The sequence below is a fragment of the Siphateles boraxobius genome, unplaced genomic scaffold (genome assembly GCF_051911475.1).
Source record: "Siphateles boraxobius isolate OS27281-9 unplaced genomic scaffold, OSU_SipBor_1 26, whole genome shotgun sequence".
NCBI classification, from domain to species: Eukaryota; Metazoa; Chordata; class Actinopteri; order Cypriniformes; family Leuciscidae; genus Siphateles; species Siphateles boraxobius.
Window position 1 is genome coordinate 24675577 of NW_027508876.1, and position 17885 is coordinate 24693461.

At 40.2% G+C, this 17885-nt stretch overlaps 1 protein-coding gene across 1 annotated transcript in view; it reads left to right on the top strand.

Moving 5' to 3' along the window:
• dpyda (dihydropyrimidine dehydrogenase a) overlaps nucleotides 1–17885 on the top strand; it is a 177723-nt gene that overhangs the window by 126877 nt on the left and 32961 nt on the right. The window contains exon 18 of the mRNA XM_077245078.1: nucleotides 485–604. Coding sequence (XP_077101193.1) covers nucleotides 485–604 — 120 coding nt within the window. The remainder of the gene's footprint in view (nucleotides 1–484; nucleotides 605–17885) is intronic.

Below are 17885 nucleotides of genomic sequence, written 5' to 3' on the forward strand. Positions count from 1 at the left end.
CTTTCCCAGTAAGAGTCAACCAAACTACATTTCCCATCATTCTGCAGCACATAAAAATAATAGAATACAAAGATAAACATCAAATAATGTGCATCCTTTTTTTTTACTTGTACATATGCACATATAAAAGTCTTAGAGGTACATTTTCAAAAACAGCCTGTTTAATTCTAAAGGTCAGAGAATGATGGTATAATGTCATATAAAACTAAATTGCACATTTTTGCTGCAAGAAACCTTGACTAATGTTATAAATGGACGTCAGGGAAAAGAAAAAGAAGTGCATGTCCTAAATAAAATGGTTTCCCAGTCCAAACATTAGAGCTGCCCTAGAAACATTCTCCTCGACTAACAGCCTGACTTCTGTACTGAGTTAAAAACTCGACACAAACAGACCCCCAGGTTTTGGGATCCAGATTTTTTTTTAGGAATTTGGCCTTCCTCCCTCCCCTTCCCCATGCCTAATGTCTCTTCCCTGTTGGCGCAGGTGGAGCAGATGGCGTCACAGCCACCAACACGGTTTCAGGGCTGATGGGACTGAAGGCAGACGGCTCTCCCTGGCCTGGCATCGGCCGAGGAAGGCGTACCACATATGGTGGAGTGTCTGGTGAGTGTCACCCACCTCACTGGATCCATTCCTTTCTCCTCTGAGGTTTAACGGGTGTGTGGCACAGACAGACTATGTGTGCACATCTACTTTTTCCCCCCCTGTTAAAGGTGTGTAGGAGAGCATATGAATTCATGTGCATGTTTGTTTGTGTGTGTGTACTCTGGTCACAAGCTCTAATAGAGCAGACAGATGGAATGGAGGTTGGTGGAGTGCTAAAATCGTAGAACAGCTGATCTGCAGGGCTTTTGCTACAAGATAAAACAGTTTGTGCACTATAATGTGAAATATGGACATCTTGCCAGCATATATTATACAAGGTTTGGTAGCGGCACAGCTCATTTTCTACGCCATGAGGTGACCATGAGCACATTTGCACTTTCAAACTTAGTGTTTTATTATCTTCAGATCATGGAAAACTTGGGAACATAAGCATATTGTGGAACTGCGTGCACGCGTGTGTGTGTGTGTGTGTGTGTGTGTGTGTGTGTGTGTGTGTGTGTGTGTGTGTGTGTGTGTGTGTGTGTGTTTTAATTTAAAATGAAATATTATAATTATAATTTATCAATTATATATTATGAAATGTTAAACTGTTTTAATTATATATATATATTATTTTTTTAGATTGCATTATAAATATTATATTATAAATTATTTATTTATTAATATATTTCAGAACTAAACCCTTGTTTTTTATTTCTAGGTTTAAATAAGTTATCATAGTTTTCAATCCCAGATTGAACTTTCTGACTTTTGGACCTCACTGTACGAAGTCTCCCATCTCCAGCAAAGTACGTACTTTTACTGCATAGTATATGAAATGGGATGCAGCTATCGCATTATAATTGCTTTAGTCAGATACTGTTTTCTTTCCATTGCAGTGGTGCACTTTTGTCTGGTTCTGCTGGTGATTATGGGCACATGTGAGTCCCACACCTGCCAATGGCCAGTGACTTAAGAAAATGTACAGGCAATAAATATTTTTACTGGCCATGAAACTGTTTGTGCAAAAACAGGCAGTTATGACACCAAAATGTTAAATATCAGTGAAAATTCACAATCCTTTATTGCAATTTCGATACCACAGCAAAAACTATTAGCCTAACTAATTTAGATTTTAATCATTATTAAAGACAAGTAAACAGCCAGTAATAAAATAAGAACAAATAATCAAATTTCAAGCAGAAGCACAAATAATTACAATATAACAAAGATACAAATAAAAAAAACAGTGCTTTTCAGGTTTTTCAGATTTTTCTTACAGTAGTTTTCAGGTACAGAACTTTAATAAAGTAAGCAAATATAAAATAACAATGCATAGTCTTCACTGTATAAATTAATTGTCCTTATTAATTAATCCTTATTAAAGTTACAAAAGTTATTCAGTCAAGAGCAGTGAGTGATTTTTTTCTTTGTCCTTTGTTGTTTGATTAACATTAAAAACGCAGACAGTGGCAGGAATATTAGGCTGCTGTCACTTTAAGAGCGAATGAATGGATCTATTATACTGATACGGTACAAATGCGTTTACTTTCTCAACATAGTTTTGTGAATTTGTTCTTTCAAGTGCAAGAAGACGTGAAAGAGAGCTCAGTTTAGTATTTTAGGCCCTGAGTATAAGATATTGTATAGTTGTTCAGGATGTTCCCAGATAACCTCACCAAAATCTTTAGAGTATGGATATTTTGTCTTATGAGTGTGTAGCAAGAGCTTTCAGGAGAGCAGATTTTCATCCTTGGTGTTGAGAATCAACAGAGAGCTTTGAAATGCGGTCCTCTGGTTGCCATGGCATACTGACGTTCGCTGTCGCTGTACAGCTCTCTATAAAGACATTAGACAGATGTGTCTTCAAAAGAATAATGTTTTTCTTCACCACTCTACAGGGACCATGCTTAAGGATTTCACACTGATATCTGTCCACTGACATCTGAAGGATTCTGACTGTGGCGTTTTTTTTTTTAGAGCATTTTCGTTCCATTTGTCCAGTGGTACTTACTAAGCTAAGATTCACTTAGAGTTGTCCGTAGTTAGGGGAGGAGATTTGAATGCAATATTTTTCTAAGCAAAGTATTAAACCTGTGTGTTACTCGTCGCTCATTGTTTGGGCTACCAACATGAATGATACCTCAAATTAGGGGTGAGTGATATGACCAAAATCTTGTTTCACGATAACGTGATGACTTGAAACTCAACGAGAGGTCTGGGGTGTTCACTGATATGGTTTTATAAAACCTTTTGGAAAGCATCTTTTGCAGCGATTTTTGTGTGAGCATATCAGTGAACAGCCCACACCACTCGGTGAGTTTCACGTCTTCTGCTACCACAGAAACCGAAAATTTTCGGGACAGCGGCATTTGTCCAAATTCCAATCTTAACCGTTCTATTTCATCAGAAACGATCTTAAAACAGGGCTTTAAGTGTAAAATACCGAACTTAACCTTTAAGTATTATATATCGTCTTTTAAAAAGGGGCGTAATACGTCCACTATAAAAAGGGGTGATTGGCGAATTCTGTCTGCATGAACAACAAGAGACAATTGGCTATGCAAAAAAGTTGCAATAAGATCAACTTTATGCAAATTAGTTGCTTAGTGACTGCAAAGCAATGTGACCACTCAAAACACATTGGCAACAACTAATGGAAAACGCCTTCTGTTTATTCATCATTGTTCTTTAGTTATTTATCTTTCATTTCATGGAAACATGATGATAACCATGTGATCAAGTAGCAAGTGTCGTGCGTTCACTATTGTGTGATGTTTTGTGCCTTAACAAGGCTTATATTCACACACACACACCGTTCTTCAGGGATTCTCAGACCAGCGGTGTGTTCATTCCCCTCCTCAATAATTCATGTGGATGCAGTTGCTCTCTGGTTCTCTGTACTGTATCACTGTGCTATTGCTGTGCTGTTGCATAGTTAATGCCTTTTATGAGGCTTTCTTTCATTGTTTGTGTGTGTGTGTGTGTGTGTGTGTGTGTGTGTGTATGTGTATGTTCGTTTTGAGTGTTTGAACAGATTGACAAGGGCCAGAGACTGTCTTAGCTGCTAGCCTCCTATCCATATCTTCCTCTATTTCATTCTCATACAATCCCTGAAAACTAGGAAAAAAAGTGCATTGGTTTTGGAGACAAGAACTGGGCTAGCCGAGGTGCAACATTAAAAATTAATCGTGAAACTATTGCAGCAGTATTTTATGTAAGCAGAACTACTCCGTGTCATCTTTTTCCCATTTAAGCTGTGGCAGTTTGCAGCTCGTGACATCCCCCATGAGCGGAGCCGGCCCCCGACCTGCAATGGTCTCCCCGGCTCCACCCACCAAACATCCATCACGCTTCTCACCGCAGGCCTACGGGCTGCCAGCGCTGACGCTGCCAACAGCCTGGAAACAAATATACCTATGATGTTCTGTTGTTCACCTGGGCTTTAGCAACAGTGCTTACATTTAAAGGGGACATCTCATGGAAAAACTGATTTGCTGTTGTGGAAACAGTTTGAGGTACTATGCACAGTCATCAGCTCATTAGCATGTGACCGCCCACACACAGAGGTTACATTGGGATTTCGAGGTGGTGCTACTGGTACTCTAAGCAAGATATGGCATGACCTGACTCCCTGTACCCCCAAAAAGTATAGCTAGATACAGTATGTTGAAACCCTTTTACGATGGAACATGCAATTAAAGTTAAAGCCAGCTAATGTTAAAGGCACACTATGTAATTTTTCGCCACTAGAGGTTGTTTATTCAAAACGAAGGCATAGCTTGATGACGCCTTGATTTCGCGGAATCATAGGACTCGGGCAGAAATCATATTCATGGATGACCAGTAATGTATTAAAGTTAGAAAATCCTTTGGAGCAGAACGAGGCCGTTGGAACTATTGCTAATGAGAGACAAGCACGACACACTGCTCGAGAGCAGTGGAGCAAAGCATATTAGGCATGGTAAATATGGTACTCGCGGTAAATCAAGAAAACGAGCTTTAAACAAAAAGACTAACTGTGTTGAGCTGTATAACAATGATTCGTTTTCTGTCGATGAATGTATCCAAACAGTTGTTCACCTGTCTAATAAAACAATATATTAAAGCGTCTGTGGTGTTTCCATGGTTTCTACAATAAAATAAATAAAACCGGAAATCGAGGGTAACGCGGGTATGATGTCATTGATAGGTGACGGACGGACACAGTCCGTGTTCTGGTTAAAAAAGTTTATTTCTCTGAATTTAAACATTCTTAGAAACATTTGGGATAATGTAACAACAAAATATATTGTTCAAAACATTGTTCTAGGGGCTAAAGGATATTTTGATCCAAAAATCTTACATAGTGTGCCTTTAACAAATAGTACCTATTACCTAAATATATGAATGGATACAATTAGTGCATGTGTGTTTGGGAGAGATAAATTGTTCATGTAAGTTATCAGAAAGTGATTTTATGTGTAGTTATTTTGTCCTTACCTGCAGCGAAGACCTCAAAGCGTTAGATTAGACTTAAGCTTCAGGATGAAGAGCTGTGGTTCACATGCTGTTTCTGAGCCAAATAACCACCTCTTATCTGGAGTGATTGTAGTTATTTAACCCATTTGTGTAAACACACATTGTCCTCGTAGGAAGAGACACACATACACACTTCACAGTCTCTCAGAGAGTGTGTTTGTGTGTGTTACAGCTGATAGTGATCATATACCTGTGAGATCACAGGCTCTGACTTTTATTTCACAGACAACTTGCCACACTTTTCATGCACAACACACACGCTCATGCAGAACGCATAAACGAACACTCACATTTACATTTAGTGCTCTTCTGACAGAACACACTGCTTTTTTAAAGTGCAGTACTGTATAAATATACATGGAAAACATATTTTTCTGACTGAATGAATGGCAAAGACAAATGATGCTTTAGAAAAACAAACACTGAAAACCACCCAAACTTAGAGAAATCCAACATGAAATATTCATCCAAAATTAAATTTCTCTACTTCTCAGACAAAACATGGTCCTTGCTATTGTAGTGTTTTATGGTACAGTGGAGTGTATTACAGTACAGTACAGTGCTACTGTAGTATACAATAGGAGTAGTTTCAATATTTGTGCTAGCATTTGTATTACTACAGTGTGCTGGTACTTGGATTCGTAACTCTTGGTTTAGAGTTATAGTCAAACAGACGCAGTGTAGTTTAGTGTAGTTTGTGTTCATACAGTAAATACATTGTAAGCTGCTTCATAACTAGCTTTCTGCAAGCTACTCATAATTTAAACTACAGTAGTGCCATAGTATAGTATAGTATAGTATAGTATAGTATAGTATAGTATAGTATAGTATAGTATAGTATAGTATTTTATATTCCCACAAAGCCACAAAACATAAAAATAAGTTAGACTATGTTGTCGGGCTTGAATTGTAAGGCCTCTTTCAATCTTTGGTCCCGCTGACCTACCAAACTTAAGTTTTTTTTAAACCACCCTCACTTTTTGCAAGTCAAATTTTCCATTTAATGGATTTTATATTCACTCCAGAGTGTCTGTATGTGGCTTGTAGCGACTGACAATTAAAAGTGCTCTGGGAGGTTCCTTTCAATAGCTGAGCTGAGCGCTGAGACGTGTGTACGTGTGTGTGTTTGTGTGAGTATTGACCTTTCTGAGAGTGCATTAGCACAGTGTCATGGAGTGGGTGGAATCAGGACCCCTTTGAGAGCTGCAGGATGTGGCCATGGATGTGTTTGCCTGTCTGCCTACCATTTTCAGAGAGAGAGAAAGAGAATGTATCACTCGGTTGTTCCCATGAGATACCCTCACTGTGTCCGTTATGCCCCTCTACTACTTTTTCACTTCTTTTAAAGGGATAGTTCAATCAAAAAATGAATACGCTGTCATTGTTTACTCACCCGTAGGCTATGTTGTTCCAAACCTTTCTACCTTCTGTGGAAATCAAATTTTTTAAAGGATATCCTGACAACTCATTCCAATATCATGAATAAGTGAATGAGGACTGAAGCCACCAAGCTTTAAAATGACCCCCCAAAAAAGTCCAATTAAAGTATCATAAAACTGGTCTTTATGGCAAACAATTTTAACAAGTTCAGTTTACTTAAAGGGGTAGTTCATCCTGAAATGAAAATTAAGTCATCGTTTACTTACCTTGGTGTTGTTCTAATGCAGTATGCCGTTCCTTTTTTTTTTTTACCACAACAGGAGACATTTTCAAAGAAATGTCCCACTAGCACCCACATTTAAATGGCAGTGAATAGCGACCATCATCAAGCTTTAAAAAAAAACGATTACAGAGTGGTCACATGCAACACGTGTCTCATATTCCAAGTGTTCTGAGGAATTGCGATAGGGTTTGGTGAAAGACAAACCAAAATTTTAATGTATTATTTAACAAAAATCTTGACCGTGGCCATTGGTCTTCTGTGCTCGATTGCGCTTTCATGAGATTCTATTGGCTGCATAAAATAATATTATTCTCAATGTGGATTTTCAAGTACACTGAACTTGCTCAGACAAAAACAAAATGTTATGTTGTTATTCATATAAAAATCCGATTTGTGACTGAATCATTCTTTGGAGTCGGACCTGTTGCCAAACCGATCCGAATGATTTATTCATGAATATAATTGTTTTGGTTCTCTAGTTTAACTTAAAGGGATAGTTCACCCAAACATTTAAATTCTGTCATTAATTACTCACCCTCATGTCGTTCTAAATTCGTAAGACTTTCGTTCATCTTCAGAACACGAATGAAGATCTTTTTGATGAAATCTGAGAACTTTTTGAATGTGAATATAAAAGCCATCTATTCATCATATAAAGCGATCGAGTCTCTTCAGAAAAGTTGGACTAAACCGCTCAATTCATATGGATTAGTTTAACGATCTCATTATGAACTTTTTGAAGCATCAAATTGGTATTTGTGTAGCTGTCTATGAAGGGACAGAAAGCTCTCAGATTTCATTTAAAAAAAAATCTTCATTTGTGTTCCGAAGATAAAGGAAAGTCTTACGGGTTTAGAACGACATGAGGGTGAGTAATTAATGACAGAATTTTCATTTTTGGGTGAACTATCCCTTTAATGATGCAATGATTCAAAATGACTGAAAGCAGTTTACAGCTTACTGGAGGAGAATATATTTTATTATGAATATGACTTAAATTTGGGTCTGTTTGTCATACAAAATTATCATGACTTCTCTTCTGAACTCATATTCATAATATAATAATATATTCTCCTCCAGTAAGTCATATTATCGCACAAGTCATATGGTCCTGATTTCACAGACAGGGCTTAGATTAAACCATGATTAGGATTTAGTTCAATTAAGACATTTAAGTTGCTTTTATAAATGTGCATTGGAAGAAATATTACTGGTGTGCATCTTGAGACAAAACATTGTCACTGAAATATTTTGAGATCAGTCAGTGCAAGTTGCTTTCAGTTGAAACACCTTAAACATGAATTTTAGTCTGGGACTAGGTTTGAGCCTTGTCTGTGAGGGAATGGATTACTTGTAGCTACTGTATTAAACCTTAATGGTGTTTTTTCATTTTGTTTTTTTTCATTTTGGAGCCTGACGGTCTTTATTCACTTTTACTATATTGAAAAGAGTAGATTCATATGGATTTGGAAGGCTGATTTTTTTGTTGTTCCTTCAACATTTTATGTATCACTAAGATAGTCTTCCTTCAACCCTCAGAGAAAACACACCCGTACATCGGTTTCTAACCCCTGGAGCTCCAATCTCACCTCACTTTTTCCCAACATACCCATAATGCCTCATTCTACGTGCCTGTTGTGGTGATTGTCATGCTGAAGGTAACAGAAGCGTGATCTTTCTGTAATGACAGTGAGAGAATGCCGCTCGTCTCCCGGCACGTTTGAGCGCCGCGGTCACCCGCTGTACGTTCAGCCACATTACCGTCAAATGCAAAAGCTCACACTCTGAGTACACACTGCTTTCGTTTACTAGTTAAACAATCCTCCGAGAGTTTCGACACAGATGCTGCGCCGCATAAAGAAGAAATACAGTCCCAGTTCTGTGTCTGTGGTTCTCGCACAGGTCATAAATGCATCGTCTATGTGAGAGGGGCTCTCGGGAAATATGTTGAGTTTTGTTTGGTTGTGTTTTTCTTTTTGCTTTTTTTTATTTGTATCTAGCTAGATCAGTGCATTGCCTCCTGCTTGGTGCGTACAGAGCGGAGGTGATGTGGTAGAGATGCAGGGAGCTTTCGGCTGTTTAATTCGTGGCCTGCTGTGTTGGACAGAGCACTGTACGGTTGGTCTGATTAATTAAATTCGCCTCGCTCAGGACGGATTTCTCACCGCTGTCAAGATTTCAATTTTATGTAAAATATTCTTTAAAGGGCAGGCCCTTAAATCTTATGGGCGGGCAGCGGCAGTGAGCTGTGAACATAACCATAGGCTAACTGCTAATGATAAGAACACGCACCAGAAGAGGCATCTATAACGCACTCGCTGAATTAGATTGTCAATCACTCCTGTGTCCATCCACCCAGTAAAGGACCAAACAGTCAAACATGAGCTTGAGACTTTGATATCAGTCAGTATTCAGTGCATAAATAGATGTCTTATTCGTCATAAACTAATTAATGTGTTAAATTAAGTAGCTTAAAAGGTTATAACATGTAACTAAAGGGAATAATAATACGTGCACTACCATTCAAAGTGTTGTTTCTTATGTTTTTGAAAGTGCGCACCAAGGCTGCATTCATTTAATAAAAAATACAGTAAAATCTGTAACGCTTTGAATTTAAAATATTATTACAATTCAAAATAGCTTTGCCTATTCTTGTTCCATTCTTGTTCTATCTTAATATATTTTAAAATGCAATTTATTCTTGCATCATTACTCCAGTCTTCAGTGTCACATGATCTTTCAGAAATCATTATAAAATGCTGAATTGCTGCTCAAAAAATAACAACAACAACCACAACAACAGTGTCTTATGATTATCAATGTTGAAAACACCTTCATATATTTTTGTGGAAACTGTGATACATTTTTTGGGGGAGTTAAAAACAGCATTTATTTAAAATATATATTTTTTGTAACAATGTAAATTACTTTACTGTATTTTTTTTACCTTGCAGAATGAAAGTATTAATCTCACTAACTCCAAACTTTTGAATGGGGGTGTATATTTCATATATTATACTATGACTATAACCTGGAAATAATCACCTTATAAGAGGTGGTGATGGCGGAGTGGATAAGACACATGCCTTTGGTGTGAGAGACCCGGGTTCAAATCCACTGTGAGACACCAATGTGTTCCTGAGCAAGACACTTAACCCCTAGTTGCTCCAGAGGCGTGCGACCTCTGAAATATAGCAATTGTAAGTCGCTTTGGATAAAAGCGTCAGCTAAATGAATAAATGTTAATGTAGAAGAGCGTTTTTGAGCTTTTTTGGTCAGTGATCGATAAATATATCTTTGTGATTTATTTATGCAGGGGCGTAAGTGATTTCAGTGCATGCTTTGTCCTCATTTGCATCATAATTGGATTAGAATTAAATAGGAGGGAAATTTAGAACAGGTTACAGTACATGGCTTTGCACATCTAAAAGTAATAATGAGTAGTTTAAGCGTTAATTACAGCACATCACCCACCCCCATACCTTACTTTGTGAGCTGGTTTTTATAATTACAAAAACCTGCTTTGATTAGAGGCAACAACGCCGTATTAACTTGTACCGTAACTTTTCAGATTTCTTCAACATGATGTTGTTAAGATCTGATAAATAATAAGAGTTGTGTTCTTATTCTACGCAACCTGTACAGGGTTTGTAATTGAGGCATTCAAGCCATGAATATGTTAAACAGGCTATGATGTTATGTAACATCTCCTTCTATTTGATACATTTCATTTCGTCCTTACGCATCCCAGTTAGTTGAACAATAACTTACAATGTATAATCGTCTGCCAAATGCATGCATTTAATTGTGAAGCACAATCATATTTACAATAAAAACAAATAATGCTGAAAAAATTATTTGAAAACAAAAGGCATTTGTGGGTGGGGGGTTCACACACATTTAACAACTGAAAGTGCTTTTATTCAACAGTAATACTATACTTTAATATTGGATATCTTACATTTTAGATGCAATATGCCAAATTATTTTGTCTGTTTTTCTGTGAACGTGAAAATTGTTACAAAAGAAAAGCTTTGAAACCACCTCAGCCATTATGTTGGAAAAGTAACTTTTAAAAGTAATGTGTTGCAATATTGTATAACTCCCTAAAAAGTAACTAGTTACGTTACTTAGTTACTTTTTTATGGAAAGTAATGTGTTGCGTTAGGTTTGCTATCTTCCAGGCCTTTTTTTTTTTTTACAGAGAACTTAACAACTATTAACATACATCTTCATTTTCATTTTCTTCATTTACCACTCCTGACACAGGGGTTAGTCTGTTCCCGTGTACGCATGAGTGCACATGTCTAAGTGACAATGTTATGGAGAAGAGAGAGAATTTTAATTCAGTTGTTCATCTAACAGACTTTCATCTAACAGACTTTTTCTAGATACAACATCAACATCATCGGCTGGCCACTCAATATTTAATTTAGCTACAGCACGAGATAAAACCTCCATAAGCTCCTCATCAGCAGGGTTATAAGCTGGCGAACACTTAAAATCCCCCATACCCGCGACATCCAGTTCCTCAGAACTGGATAGCAGCAATATTGGTGCCCCAGCCTGGGAAGGAGAAAACGCAGGGCGGGCTCCTTCCTGGGCAGAAACACCGAATCCAGCAGGTAAGGGCTGAGAAAGGGCTGAGGGCCGTTTCAAACCCCGCAACATCGCAGACTTAAGTTAGATGAACTTAATTTTTTTTAAATCATCTACCATCTAGATCACGACCTTTTCTTTCCCGATCTCCACACTGAGGTGTCGAGATCGTGGACCAAACCGGCATCTTCCAGAGTACATAACCCTCAGACCAGTAAATATAGCAAAATTCAAGGTATTGAGCAATACGGTTATCTATCTATGCCTCGCGCGGAAGACACACTACCGAGTTATCTTTCCCCCGAGTCATCTTCTTCTCTAAAAGCCCCGACGTTACCCACTAAACCTTTAAAAAATACATCTTTATTGGTGGGTAAAGCGTATTCGGCAGCAGGTCAGGCAGCGGCATGCTTACACACTATGTCAATTCTCCAAGCATACCAGGCTGACCTGCTGAGGGACATGGACGATTGTGAGGAAGTTAGTGCTGATGCAATTCGAGAATTCCGTCGCACGACAGATCTATCTGTCCGGGCCACCAAGGAGACGGCCAAGTCTGTCTCATTTATGGTTGAATTTATCAAAAATAAAGGATAAAGATAGGTCTGTTCTTCTGGACGCACCGCTGTCACCTACAAGTTTGTTCGGCGACGCTATAAATTGTGTCGTTGATAGGTTTCAAGAAAATAAGAAACAAGTGGCTGAGTTTCAGAGGTTTCTTCCTCGCCGGTCCAGTGTCCCCGAGGCTGCTCGTACTATAAAGCCTGAGCAGCCTCGTCCGTCTACGAGCTCCGCACACCGATCCCAGCAAAAACAGAGCGTCGCCGCTCGGGCACCTCCTCAATCTGGGGTTCCTGAGTGGCGGTCGCAGTCCAAGCCTGTTAGAGGTAGACAAGATCTGAGGACTGTTATCTCTAAAAGACCTTGGTCTAAGAAGAAGTCCTGACGCCAAGGCTATCGGGCTTCTGAGGGTGGTCCCCTCCAGGGAGGAACGATTCCGAGGAACCGTCCCTCCTTTGCACCCTCCGGGGGGCGACTCTCCGAGGAGAGCCGCAGCGTTGCCACTTCGGTTGTTCCCTGCCGGTTCGCCGCTTCAGGTCGCCAAGGTGTCAGCGTCCCCGTGCAATCCTCTGAGGAGGGTTGTAGAACGGTCAGTTCGGTTGTTCCCTGCCGGTTCGCCGCTTCAAGGCACCGAAATGATTGTTCAATCAAATCCAGAGGCCAGTCTCGAGAGACTGGTTCCCTTATCGGAATTTCTGGCAGCGTGGAAACTTCTGCCAAATATTTCTCTATGGGTCCTGCACATAATAGAAAAGGGTTACAGAATTCAGTTCGGTTCTCGTCCGCCCAGATTTCAAGGGGTCCTCCCTACCATAGTGGACTCACAGCAGGCTCTGGTTATGGAGCAGGAAGTACTGACATTTCTTCAAAAGGGAGCTATAGAAAGGGTTTCTCCTCCCAGCAGAGAGTCAGGGTTTTACAGCCGTTACTTCATTGCTCCAAAGAAGGATGGAGGGTTGCGTCCTATTCTAGATATGCGCCAGTTAAACAGCAGAGTTCAGAAACTCAAATTCAGAATGCTTACACTCAAACAGATTGTATCACAGATTCAGTTCGAGGACTGGTTTGTCACAATAGACTTGAAGGAAGCGTACTTCCATGTATCTATCCATCCTCATCACTGGAGGTTCTTGAGGTTCTCTTTCGGGGACGAAGCTTACCAATATCGGGTTCTTCCATTTGGCCTAGGTTTATCACCCCGCACCTTTACAAAACGAGTGGATGCAGCTCTGGCTCCGTTGAGACTCCAGGGCATCCGTGTATTAAATTACATCGACGATTGGTTGATTTTAGCTCAGTCAGAGCAGTTGGCAGTTCAGCATCGAGATGTTGTTCTGTCCCACATAAAGAGTTTGGGGTTGCGGCTCAACACCAAAAAGAGTGTGATCCTCCCTGCTCAGAGGTCCACTTTTCTAGGTGTAATTTGGGATTCGACCACAATGCAGGCACGTCTGTCTCCTGCTGGTATTTCTGCGATTCTCACAGCCACAAAGAATGTGAAACTAGGCCAGTCACTCACTGTAAAACAGTTTCAGAGACTGTTGGGTCTCATGGCAGCTGCGTCCAACGTAATTACTTTTGGCCTTCTGTACATGAGACCCCTGCAGTGGTGGCTCAGGACCAAGGGCGTTTTCTCAGAGGGGAAATGCCTTCGTGCCTTGGTCATGTGGAAGAAACCCTGGTTCCTCGCCCAGGGCCCAGTGCTGGGGGCTTCTTGTCGACGCGTCACGCTTTCGACGGATGCTTCCCTCACGGGATGGGGGGCGGTCATGAGTGGGCGCTCGGCGCAAGGTCTTTGGCAGGACCATCAATGTTCCTGGCACATAAATCTTCTGGAGATGATGGCGGTATTTCGAGCTCTCAAATATTTCCTGCCAGACCTGAGAGGCCATCATGTGTTGGTCCGCACAGACAACACTTCGGTGGTCTCCTATATCAACCATCTGGGGGGTCTGAGGTCACGTCACCTTTGCAAATTGGCCCATCAGATCCTCCTATGGGCCCAGGGGAAGTTATTGTCGCTCAAGGCGATATATATTCCGGGGCATCAGAATGTGGGGGCAGATATTCTGTCGAGACAGGGGCTGAGGCCCGGGGAGTGGAGACTTCACCCAGGAGACTCAGGGAAACCGGTCTCTCGACCAATGTTGTAGAAACCATTCTTCAATCCAGAGCTCCTTCCACGAGAAGGCTGTATGCATTAAAATGGAAACTTTTCACTACCTGGTGTGGTGAAAGTCAGTTAGATCCTGTTAACTGCCCTGTTGGTTCAGTTCTTGATTTTCTGCAAGACCATTTCTCTGCCAGGTTATCTCCTTCTACCTTAAAGGTTTACGTGGCGGCTATATCGGCCTACCACACCCCTCTGGGGGATACTTCTATCGGGAGAGATACTTTAATTACCCACTTTCTCCGTGGTACACTGAGGTTGAGACCTGCACTGCACTCTAGAGCACCGGCTTGGGACTTGGCCATTGTACTTGAGAGTCTGGCTTTGGCTCCCTTCGAGCCCATCGAGGAGGTTTCAGAAAAATTCCTCACTCTAAAAACTTTATTTCTCCTTGCTATTTCATCTATGAAGAGAATTGGTGATTTACATGCTCTGTCGGTTGCTCCTTCATGTCTGGAATTTGCACCGGGTATGGTGAAGGCATTTCTCTACCCCAGACCGGGATATATTCCTAAGGTCCCACTAAATGTTGGGGGCCCAATAGTGCTGCAAGCCTTTTATCCTCCACCCTTTAATACCCCAGATCAGGATGCCCACTCAAGAGAGGATGATCTAAACAGGTGATGAGTAAATGGGTAGTCGAGGCTATTTCATTGGCTTATGAAGCGGCCGGACAACCTTCACCTATGGCTGTTAGGGCCCATTCTACTCGAAGTATGGCGATCTGTATGGTCTTGATTTCGGGTGTTTCCCTTCTTGACATTTGCAATGCGGCTGGATGGTCCTCTCCGCATACATTTGTCAGGTTTTATGACCTTGACCTCTCCACTCCTGGGGCGAGGTTGCTTGCTTCTTAGTGTGCGCAGGACTTTCACACAGAACGGGCATTTGTCACTATGGCGTAGTGGGTATGGGGTTCTCACCGTGTCTCAAACGCAGCTCGAGGTCCCTTGAGAGGGAATGTCTCAGGTTACGTATGTAACCCTGGTTCCCTGATAGGGAACGAGATGCTGCGTTTGCCTGCCATACTTCCTGCATGCCCTGATCAACTTGCTTCAGGCCTTTCAGAAGCTGTCGCGGTCTGATTTCAGAGTTGCTTTATAGTTACCTGGTCTATGACGTCATCTATGTCGTAGCGAGCTCCCATTGGTTGATTTTACACGTGCTTCAAGACGTAATCACGCAGAGCATTCCCACCGTGTCTCAAACGCAGCGTCTTGTTCCCTATCAGGGAACCAGGGTTACATACGTAACCTGAGACATTTTTTTGGTCCTTTTCCCATTCATTAATCATTATTTGAGTGAGTTTCTCAGCTGTAGGAGGCGATGTGCTTTGTCAGTCTCTAAAGCCAAGAGTGGTGTTGTGAAAGGAGGCATTTGTGCAGAGGTCTTCACACACTTCACAATGTGCACCAGTGGCCTTAACTGACCACAGACGCCCAGCATTCTGACCAGATCTCTGAATTATGCATCAGTCACTGACCACTAGATAGTGCGCACTGATACCAGAAACATAGTGTCTCCATAGTGTCGCACACAAAATGCCATGTATGCTTTAAGGAGTGCTCTGCCTTTTCAGGTTCATAAACACATTTTGGCTTTTTTTCTATTTTGCATCATTGTACCTACATTGAGGTAAATTCCTTGATGATCTTGACTTGGGATGTAATGTTTACAAATAATTTGAGTATTTTTTTTGCAGTTTGCTATCAGTTTTCAGTGTGTCAGCCAATGTTTTTGAGACTGGCGGCGATGACTTTGTGCCCCTCACCGTTTTCAGCAGATTCTGGCACGTTACTTTGTTTAATCGGATAATTGTATAAATATAATGCCATCATTTCATCAAAGAGAAAAGGTGAACTGATGACATTTTCTCAAATGTCAGAGTTATCTTAAGTCTTTTATTACATCACATTTAAACGAGGACACACATTCGCCATCTCCTGATGCTATTATTGTAACATACAATCAGGTATTCATAGAAATTGCTTATTATACTAATGTGACTGTCAGGACAGACAGGGATGAGTCCGTCAGAGTGATCAGGTGTGAGGTTTGTGTGGCCAAACGAACCAGAATTATAATTTTGAACTAGATTTTTACATTTTATGAAGAAGATGTAGTATTGTCTGTGCAAAATCTCTCACACTGTATGTTGGGACAGACATCTATTGTAGTTGTCCAGTCCGGTTCCGTTCACACTGCGAATTGTTCATGATCTGTATTTTTTATCTAGTTTTCTATTAAAAATATTTGAACATCCTTAAAACAAGATCAGTTTAATTGTATTTATTTATTTATTTATTTTTTATTCAAATGATATTCAAAGAATGTATTTTGTTCTGAGAAAATACATGCAAATTGTTTTTTTCCTCTTAAAACCAGTCACAATTTGTGAGGTTTGTGTTTATAACAAGACAAAACTAATGACCAATTAATCCTAAAAAACAATCTCTTATGCAATTTTGCTTTTCACATACATTTTTCTAAATTAAAGTTGTTTATTTAGATATTTTACCAGAAGACAAGACAAAAATGCTGTTTTTTTGTGTGTTTTTTTTTGCTTAGTACCTTGTTGGTAAGTGGTTTTGTCATGTTGCTATATGGTTTCCACTGGCAAACTATCCCATAATTTACTCACCCTAAAGCCATCCTATGTATATACCCTGTATCTTCCAAGCTTTATAATGGGTGTGAATGGTACCTTAGATTTTGAAGCCCAAAAAAGTACATCATCCATCATAAAAGTAATCCATACTGCCCCAGGGGGTTAATAAAGGCATTCTGAAGCAAAGCGATGGACAGGCAAGCCCTGGCAACCCCCGGCCTAGCGCTGTCAATGATGCTAGTGATAATGATAGTGTTCTGGATGGTTTCCTACTGGCCTAAGTAAAACAAGTCCACACTTAAGTAAGTTTATATGGTATTCTACTGTTTCTCTAGATGGGGCTCAGGTCCCACCTGCAGTGAAACTCTATGTTCCTACCTTTACAAGATGGTATAATAAATTATCTGTGGGGTATTTTGAGATGAAACTTCACAGACACATTCTGGGGACACCTGAGACTTATATTACATCTTGTAAAAAGGGGCATAATAGGTCCTCTTTAAAAAAAAAAAAAAAGAGTAGCATTTATGTCTATAGTGCAAACTGTGTGTTTAATACTTAGAATGACCGACGATAATATTGAAGTATCACTTGCCTTCGCAAATTCCATTAATTACGGAAATCTGAATGTATATATGAATGTATATATGGAAGACGAATATTTATGGCAAACCCAGTGGAGCTCGGCCGTTCTCTGTGAGCATTACCCATAAGTCATTAACACAGTATGATAATGATGGGTGTGCATGTTTGACGTCTCCACCATGCCTTCAAGCTCCTGCTTTTCATCTATATTTTCATCTCTTTCTCCGTGACTTCTAATTCCTCTCACGTCTGATTCCACATTTCAGTTTCAAACCCAAAATACAGATTTGTGCAACCTTTCTGTGTCAATAACTTATGTTCTTCTGCAACAAATGAACAGCTCTTGTATATTTCCTCAGCTTCAATTACCATTCCCAGCATTCTCTCTGTGTGTGTGTACGTTTGAGGGAGTTAGACAGGATGTTCATTATCATACCATAGGTCAGGTCTGTGTGTATTTCCCTAATTGCCTCTCCTTGTACGTGATTTTTTTTCTTCTCTCCTATTGCCTTTCTTCTTCTTGTTTGACGATGCCAAATTCCAGGCCTCAGTGTCCAGCCTGATTCCTCCGTACATCCGTCTGTGCTCAGAA